This window comes from Rhizophagus irregularis, chromosome 19, assembly GCF_026210795.1.
Source record: "Rhizophagus irregularis chromosome 19, complete sequence".
NCBI classification, from domain to species: Eukaryota; Fungi; Glomeromycota; class Glomeromycetes; order Glomerales; family Glomeraceae; genus Rhizophagus; species Rhizophagus irregularis.
Window position 1 is genome coordinate 515,920 of NC_089447.1, and position 9,467 is coordinate 525,386.

At 26.2% G+C, this 9,467-nt stretch overlaps 1 protein-coding gene across 1 annotated transcript; it reads right to left on the reverse strand.

Moving 5' to 3' along the window:
• Nucleotides 1-8,701: 8,701 nt before the first annotated feature.
• Nucleotides 8,702-8,935, reverse strand: OCT59_010647 (uncharacterized protein; the record flags this gene model as incomplete). The annotated part of the gene is made up of 1 exon (XM_066136045.1): nucleotides 8,702-8,935. The coding sequence occupies one exon, from the start codon at nucleotides 8,933-8,935 to the stop codon at nucleotides 8,702-8,704; it is 234 nt and encodes a 77-aa protein (XP_066000719.1).
• Between the last annotated feature and the right edge of the window lie 532 nt (nucleotides 8,936-9,467).

Here is a 9,467-nt window from a genome sequence, read left to right on the forward strand (position 1 = left end):
TTTATACGATAGATTATATAAGTTTTTAAATTATTAAGTATTAACCAATTATAGTTCAATTAAGAATGTTTGGAAGAAAAAAAGAAATATGTATACGACAGATTATTTAAGTTTTTAAATTATTAAGTATTTGCCAATTATGGTTCAATTAAGGATAAGTTTAGAAGAAAAAAAGAAACATGTATACGACAGATTTTTTAAGTTTTTAAATTATTAATTATGATTAAATTAAGACTTTTTATTTATTTTTTTACTTTGATTCTATGATTTTTAATTTATGAAAATTCACTTTATTATGAAATTAAGTTCAAAGAATTATGAATAATAAAGAAATAAGATTTCATTTAAAACAGCGGATTTTTCCGATGTATGATTTTTACAAATTATTAGTGCCGTAACATTTATTACGTAATTTTTTGTCAAAAATCTCACTTAAAAAAATTTTGTAATCTAATATTGAAATTTAATTGACTTTTTTTTGAACATCATAACAGGTTAGTTGCGAAAAAAATTTTAGAGATTGATACTAAAACTCTCAAACCAAATAAATCAAATTGAATAATACCAATTACACTATCTATATCTTACATGGGTAAAACATTACTTTGACCTTCGTCTCAGTACAGCTATTGCATCCTTCCTTTTGGGTAAATTTGAAGTATTACATGGCCTGAGAAGCTGTATGTAGTGGGAGTAAGGCCTTGTATTAAACCGATATTATGTCACTACAACATGTTGTATGATCTAGGAAATACAATGATAAACTATCCCAAAAGCACCCTATGTTAAAAAGGTAACGGAAAAGTAATTGCGACATGAACACAGAGTGTTTATATTTTTATAAGAATCAATTCAAAATCCATTTTCTAATTCAAACAAAAGTAAATAGTAATTATTATCTTATGCATACTAATATTAACAAAAATAATTCTTTTTTTTAAATAATGTATTAAAATAATACAACGAAGGTAATGAATCTGCCCAACTTACAGTTGTAAATTCAATAATTACGATCAAAAAAAATACAAATTAATACTAGATAAAACATTAAAAATTGTAGAACAAGAAAATATTGTTAATAAACGATGGGTACAAGCAATTCGGGCAAGTTTCAAGGATGTTAAAAATTTAGTAGTAACTGATATTAATAAGTGTGAAAGACAAATTGCAAACCCACGCACTTGGATAGACCACAATAAGCATACAATGTTTTTAGAAAAGTGATTTACTTATAGTTAAGATAGTTAATTAATTAAAGTGCATTTTAACAAATGTATAATATCCTAAGATATTAATTGCCGGTCCGTCACTCAACGGTACAAATTAATTTGTAGATCCGGCACAGATTTTATATGAATTACGAACTACCCCAGTCGTACCGACAAAAAATTTAGCGCAGGGCCGGCGTTATGGCGTTATGCACTAACACGTGAAAATAAACTGACGAATAAGGGTGACGAATAAGTTTTTACATACTCTAAGTCCCTCAGACAAATATAAACAGTGAAACTCGGGGTATGACGATGCCACTGGGCTAGTAGTAATGAATTACGTTAATTGCCGATTTGTCCCACAAGGTCACGTCTAAATGTAACGATGATTCACCAATCAATAACATTAAATGTGAATAAGCCACAAAAAAAATTTTTTTATCGTTCAACAAAAAAAATTAACAAGTTTACCTTGGAGGAAGTCACCATTCTACCATATTTTAGTTAAGTTGAGATTTTTTATACACGAATTCTGCAAATTTACGAGGTTTTTTTTTACACTATTGAAAAATATTTAATATTTACAAAAAAATATTTTTTTTATTTTTCTTTTTAGTTTATTTGGCACACCTTGATTCTACCGGTTATGAAAACCACACCCAGATAATGTAATACTTTTTCTAGCAAATTTTTGAAGTATTTATGTTGTTGTGACGTGTTTTAAGATAGTGCAAACACCGTTCAAGAGCAATAGTATTTAACATATAAAAGTCCGTCGAAATTAATTAAAGATTGACGAAATTAATTTTTTCTGAATATGACGATCCCGTACTAATGTACGTTTACCACATCGTCATTGAATACTGTTTTCTTTATTCATGATAATAAAATATACAAAATAATTAATAATATCCCGAGTTCTATGCTTGGTTTCTAAATATAATAATATTATTAATAAAACTAAAAATAAAATAATAAAAATAACTAACTTTCTTATCCAAAATTTATTATTTATTATACTTTCTTAATATTCATAACTTACATTTCTGAACTTCGATGGTTTCCCCATGTTTAATAATATTCTCGTATTACATTTCATAAATAAAATAATATCAAAATGATAAAATACTTATTAGAATATTCAATTTTCCTACTTACTAACCTTTATCGATTATTTTCCCATAAGCTAATAAATACTACACTTTTTTATATTCCAAAATTCACTCTTTTTATAAATTCTGAGTTCTGTATCCAATATTACTCTTTTTAAATATATCGGATTAATAACATTCCGATTACGTATTTTCTTATTCTGTTGTAACTTTTGTCTTTTGTAAATTTTTCACAGAGTTCAAATTTTCCAAAAATATTCTTATTATAATGTCACAATTACCATGATCATCACTACGCAATTCCGAACTGAATGTCATTATCTACATTATCATTGTCACAATCACATCCCTTATCCATATCACATTTACAGTGATCTACATTATTTATCCCTTATTCTATATAAACAAATAAAATTATTGGTTCTAAATCATTCCAACGTCATCGTGAACATAAGTATTAATCCTATCTTCTAATTTCAAATAGTCTCGGACGTAACACCTCATAGTTTAACGTCATCGCGGACGTAAATAAAAAAAAAATAAAATTACTAAGTATCTATTCTAAATAAAATATTGCGCCCTACATTTATTAATTCACTAGGAAATTCCGGAATTACAGTAATAACCGTTTGTCATTAAACGTCTCCCGGAAAAAGTGATAGCCGGATTGATATACAGGGTTACACATGACTTCAGATTACATTTCTTATATCTCTTTAGGTAAGGTGTTATTTACTGTACCTATTTTATTAATAAATAAGCAGACATATATTTTAATGAAATCAATATTTTTTTTATACTTTTAAAAATATAAAGAAAGTTATATTTTCATACTTTAAAGTGCAAGAAGCGAAAAAAATAATTTTTCTAAATGTTACGCAAATAAGCAAATGAGGCTCCACGAAAATCACATGGAGATAGACAGTTCATTTATAATATACCCGAATTATTAAATTACTTTTATTTTGTTAGAACAATACGACGGAAGAGACTTTGGCTGGTTCCTTCAACCCTACGAAAATCTTATCTTGTTAATTCTAATGTTTTTTTCTTGTTTAGATTAATTTATTATTATTTATCTGAATGGCCCATAAAAAACTATTTTATCTCTAAATTTGGTTTAATTAATATGGCAAGCCGTACTGGTCAAAAGGTTGATAACTTTTCATCATGTTTTATGATGATTTTTCATCATGTTTCATGATAACTTTTCATCATGTTTCATGATGACTTTTCATCATGTTTTATGATAACTTTTCATCATGTTGACATGACGACTTTTCATCATGTTGATCATATTTTTCATCATATTTTATGATGTTTTTCACCATGTGACATGAAATTTTTTCATTATGTGTTGAATAATCTTCATCATGTTTCCTAATATGAAATTAAAAATGTCTTGCCAAACTACTGGTTTTTTGATGTTCAGATTTAGAAAATAAGAAATTTTTTTTTTACAAACTTAGAAATTTACCGATTTTCTGGTATTTTGCCATTACACAAATATATATCACATAAAAAATTTTATCACATCACATTAACAGTATATGAACAAAAGAAAATAATTCAATAAAAACAATACATATACATAAATATAGGTTGTAAAATTTTTCGTATGGGAAGAGTTCGTATGGGATATCTTTGATAGAAAATATTTTTTTTGAGATTTTTTGAGTTCGTATGGGAAGAGTTCGTATGGGACTTTTTAATAAAGATTTTCTTTTTGTAGGGTTCGTATGGGATATTTTTAATAAAAATTTTTTTTTTTTTTTTTTTGAGATTTTCTTAGAGTTCATATGAGAGGATGTCTTTGATAGAAGAGTTTTTTTTTTGAGTTCGTATGGGATATTTTAAATAAAAAATTTTTTTTTTGAGATTTTCTAAGATTCATATAGGATATTTTTGATAAAGATTTTTTTTTTGAGATTCTCTTAGAGTTCATATGGGAGGATGTCTTTGACAGAAAAGCATTTTTTTGAGAGATTCTAGGGTTCGTATGGAATATTTTAAATAAAATTTTTTTTTTTTTGAGATTTTCTAAGATTCATATAGGATATTTTTGATAAAGATATTTTTTTGAGATTGTTTTTAATTTGATAATTCATCAAATAACGTTGCGAGAACGTTTTTTAATATATAATTCAATAAAAAAAAAGTTCACAATGTTTTTTTCAATAATTCATTAAAAGCATAGCAAAAACGTTTTTTAATATATAATTCAATAAAAAAATGGTTCGCAACGTTTTTTTTATTGAATTATACATTAAAAACATTCTTACGGCGTTATTTGATGAATTATCAAAAAAACATTGCGAAACTTTTTTTTTATTGAATTAGTATACATTAACGTTCTCGCAGCTATTGATGACATCAGGAAATTTTTTATGCGCAGTAAATGCACAAAAAGGTTGCAAAATTTTGTGCATAAAAAAAATTGATTTGCGCACCCTGAAAATGCACAATGATTGTATATTTAGTAATGTGTAATTAATTGTTCAAAATTTTGCACATTTTTATATAATATATTGTAACTTTATTGAAATGTGCAATATTTGCAACTTTAATAACATAACTTTATAAATTGCGCAAATTTGATATTACTTTATTGCATAATTTGTATTCTAACCTAAAAATACAAGCTAACGCTAAAATCTAAGGCTAAAATCTAACACTAACGCTAAGCAAATTGACAAAATCTAAACCCAACCATAAATATAAAAATTCCAAGAATAGTAAAATCAAAACGCACGAAAATATAAAAAATAACCAAGTAAAATTGTTAGTAAAATTGAAATTAACCGAAATCAATAAACGAAATCAAATAAAATAGTACCAACCGCAAATATAAAAAATCCAAAGAGTAGAATCAAAATAATACCAAGGAAATTAGCAAAATCGAAACGCGCATGTAATAACAATTAAAGGAATAAAAAGTTGAAATTTACCGAATTGTCACATCCAAGGAGACCGAATAATGTAAAAAAGAATCGTTAGAAGCTGTTTGTGAAGATAAAAAATATTAAAAGAATAAAAAAAAAATAAAAAACCATACCGAAATATCGCATCTAGGATAATATTTTAATAGGTAGTAAGCATTAGTATACTTCGGAAGGTTCACTTCCTACAAAATAATGAAATGTTAGTACATTTCTTCAAAGTAAACATTAAACAAACTGACCTCCACACACTTACCCCATATTCCAGGAAGCTGAAACCCTGTAAATTAAAGAAAAAAATTAAAAAATAATTTATTTTTTTTTATTTTTTTTAAAAAAACAATAAGTTTTGAAATGAAACTTACCTATCGAACGTTCAAGAACAGAAGCTGAAACCTACGTTCAAAATGAACTTACCTATCCAAAGTCCAAGAACTGAAGCCAAAACCTACCAAATAAAAGAAAATAAATTAATTAAATAAAAAAAAAAATTTAAAAAAAGACTCGAAGCTTTTGCTTCAAAACCATCTATCAAAGCCCAAAACCGAAGTTGATATCTACAAAACAAAAAAAAATCAACATATAATTTTTTTAAAAAAATTATTTAAAAAAAAAAAGAATTTCGAAGTGTTTACTTCAAAATTCACCTATAAGAGCCCAAGAACGCCAATACCTACAAATAAACAAAAAAAATATTATTAAAAAAGTATATTTATATTGAATAATAAAAGTTTTGAAGCTTACACTTCAAAACTTACTCATCCAAAGTCTATGATCCAAAACCCGAAACCTAAAAATAGAAGAAAGAAATTAAAAAGAAAATATTTTAAAAGTTTCAAAGCGAAAGCAAAGCTTCGAAACTCACCTAACAAAGACCAAGTATCAGAAGACGTAACTTACAAAATAAAAAAAAAATTATTAAAAGTTTAAAAAAACTTTTTTAAAAAAAAGTTTTGAAGCGTTTAACCACCTAACAAGGCCCAAGTATCAGAAGGTGAAACCTATAAAATAAGAAAAAAAAATTTTTTAAGTTTCAAAGCCAATATCTATACAATAGAAGAAAAATATTTAATAAAAAATAAATCATAGTTTCGAAACGAAACTTTGAAAAACATTAAATTAAAAGAAAAAAATAAATAAAAAATAATTTTTTTATAGTTTCGCAACGAAACTTTGAAAAGAAAAAAAAAATAATTTATTTAGTTTTGTTGTGAAACTTCGATCGAAAGAGTTTTAAATAAAAATAAATTAAAGAAAAAAAATAAAATAAAAAATATTTTTTTTATAGTTTCGTAACGAAACTTTGAAAAGAAAAATAAAAAATAATTTTTTTAAAGTTTCGTTGTGAAACTTCGAAAGAGTTTTAAATAAAAAAAAATTTAAAAATTAATTTGTTAAAGATTATCACTTATCTATTATATACGTGATAATCATTCTTCGGAAAGATATCATGTGTCAAAATTTTGGTCAAAATTTCGCACAGTCCGAACTTTGGCCAAAACTTAGCCGAAAGTCACATGACCGAAATCGACTAGTGGAACGCAGTGGTTATAAATAGTTTTAATTGGCTATATTTCTCTTATGTGTATATGTGCAATATTTTGTGCAAAAATGACATATACAATATTTTACAATAAATTGCAAAAAATTTTGCTCATTATTGCATAAAATTTGTGCAATTTAAAATTTTGTGCAATATATTGAACAATATTGAACTTATTGCACATTAATGTACAATATTGACCCCTCCGAAATTTACTGATGGAATTATCAAAAAAACTCTCAAAAAAAAAATTATCAAAAATATTTTATATGAATCTTAGAAAATCTCAAAAAATTTTTTTATTAGAAATATCCTAGAATCTTTCAAAAAAAAACTTATCTATCATCCCATAGAATTCTTAAAAAAAAAATCTTTATTTATCAAAAATATCCTATACGAATCTTAGAACATCTCAAAAAAAAAAATTTTTATTAAAAATATCCCATACAAACCCTACAAAAAGAAAATCTTTATTAAAAAGTCCCATACGAACTCTTCCCATACAAACTCAAAAAATCTCAAATAAAATATTTTCTATCAAAGATATCCCATACGAACTCTTCCCATATGAAAAATTTTACAACCTATATTTATGTATATGTATTGTTTTTATTGAATTATTTTTCTTTTGTTCATATACTGTTAACGTGATGTGATAAAATTTTTTATGTGATATATATTTGTGTAATGGCAAAATACCAGAAAATCGGTAAATTTCTAAGTTTGTAAAAAAAAAATTTCTTATTTTCTAAATCTGAACATCAAAAAACCAGTAGTTTGGCAAGACATTTTTAATTTCATATTAGGAAACATGATGAAGATTATTCAACACATGATGAAAAAATTTCATGTCACATGGTGAAAAACATCATAAAATATGATGAAAAATATGATCAACATGATGAAAAGTCGTCATGTCAACATGATGAAAAGTTATCATAAAACATGATGAAAAGTCATCATAAAACATGATGAAAAGTCATCATGAAACATGATGAAAAGTTATCATGAAACATGATGAAAAATCATCATAAAACATGATGAAAAGTTATCAACCTTTTGACTTAGTACGGCTTGCCATAAATTAAACCCTATTAATTTGCTAAATCGGGAAATTTTTACATAGTTTGTTTAATTACTTGAAATGAAATTTGTGTGCATAAAAAAAAAATAAAAATAAATAATCATAAATAAATAAATAAGGTGACACATTGCTAAAAATGATTTTGTACTACTTGATTAGATAATTTTAGCATAAATTAAGCTCATTGTGATTAATGTGACCTAAATTATAAATCTGTAGGTAAACCTGTTTGGCATTGAGTACCAATATTTAAATACCATTTTTGGGAAAGATTGGAATTTCTCAATAAATTATAAATTTTGAACAAGAATTACAAGAATTGTATGTTGTACATGAATAGAATCTTCTAATTTGCCAATATATGAAAATTGAATTTTTATTTCGGGAATTTCCGAAAATAGGATCAATGTTCGAAAATTCACCCCATTCGCCTGATCGGCAAAGGATATAACCTTATCCATCGCGTCTCAAATGCATAGGTTATATCCTCTACAGAAACCATGGTTTTTATTGGCCAATATTAAGCAGAGATCATGTGACCTTATAAGCGCGGACATTTTTGTCCTCATAATTTGAGGACATTTCTGTCCTTGTAACTTGAGGACAATTTTATCCTCGTAATTAAGGACATTGTTGTTCTTGTAAATTGAGTATATTTTGTCCTTGCAACTTTAAGGACATTTTTGTCCTCGCAACTATGAGGACATGATTTTTGTCCAACTATAAGGACACTTTTGTCCTCATATTTAAGAACATTTCTGTCCTTGTAACTTGAGGACAATTTTGTCCTTGCAATTGAGGATATTTTGTCCTTATAATTGAGGACATTTTTGTTCTTGTAATTGAGAACATTTTTGTCCTTGTAATTGAGGACATTTCTGTCCTTGTATTGAGAAGACATTTTTGTCCTTATAATTTGAGGACATTTTTGTCCTTGTAATTAAGGACATTGTTATCCTCATAATTTGAGGACATTTCTGTTCTTGTAATTTGAGGACAATTTTGTCCTTGTAATTGAAGACATTTTTGTCCTTAATTGAGGACATTTCTGTCCTCGTAATTTGAGGATATTTCTGTTCTTGTAATTTGAGGACATTTTTGTTTTTGTAATTGAGAATATTTTTGTCCTTGTAATTGAGGACATTTCTGTCCTTGTAATTGAGGACATTATTGTTCTTGTAATTTGAGGACATTTTTGTCCTTGCAATTGAGGACATTTTTGTCCTCATAATTTGAGGACATTTTTGCCCTTGTAATTAAGGACATTGTTATCCTCATAATTTGAGAACATTTCTGTTCTTGTAATTGTAGACATTTTTGTTCTTGTAATTTGAGGACAATTTTGTCCTTGTAATTGAAGACATTTTTGTCCTTAATTGAGGACATTTCTGTCCTCGTAATTTGAGGACATTTCTGTCCTTGTAATTGAGGACATTTCTGTTCTTATAATTTGAGGACATTTTTGTCCTTGCAATTGAGGACATTTTTGTCCTTGTAATTAAGGACATTATTATCCTCATAATTTGAGAACATTTCTGTTCTTGTAATTGTAGACATTTTTGTTCTTGTAATTTGAGG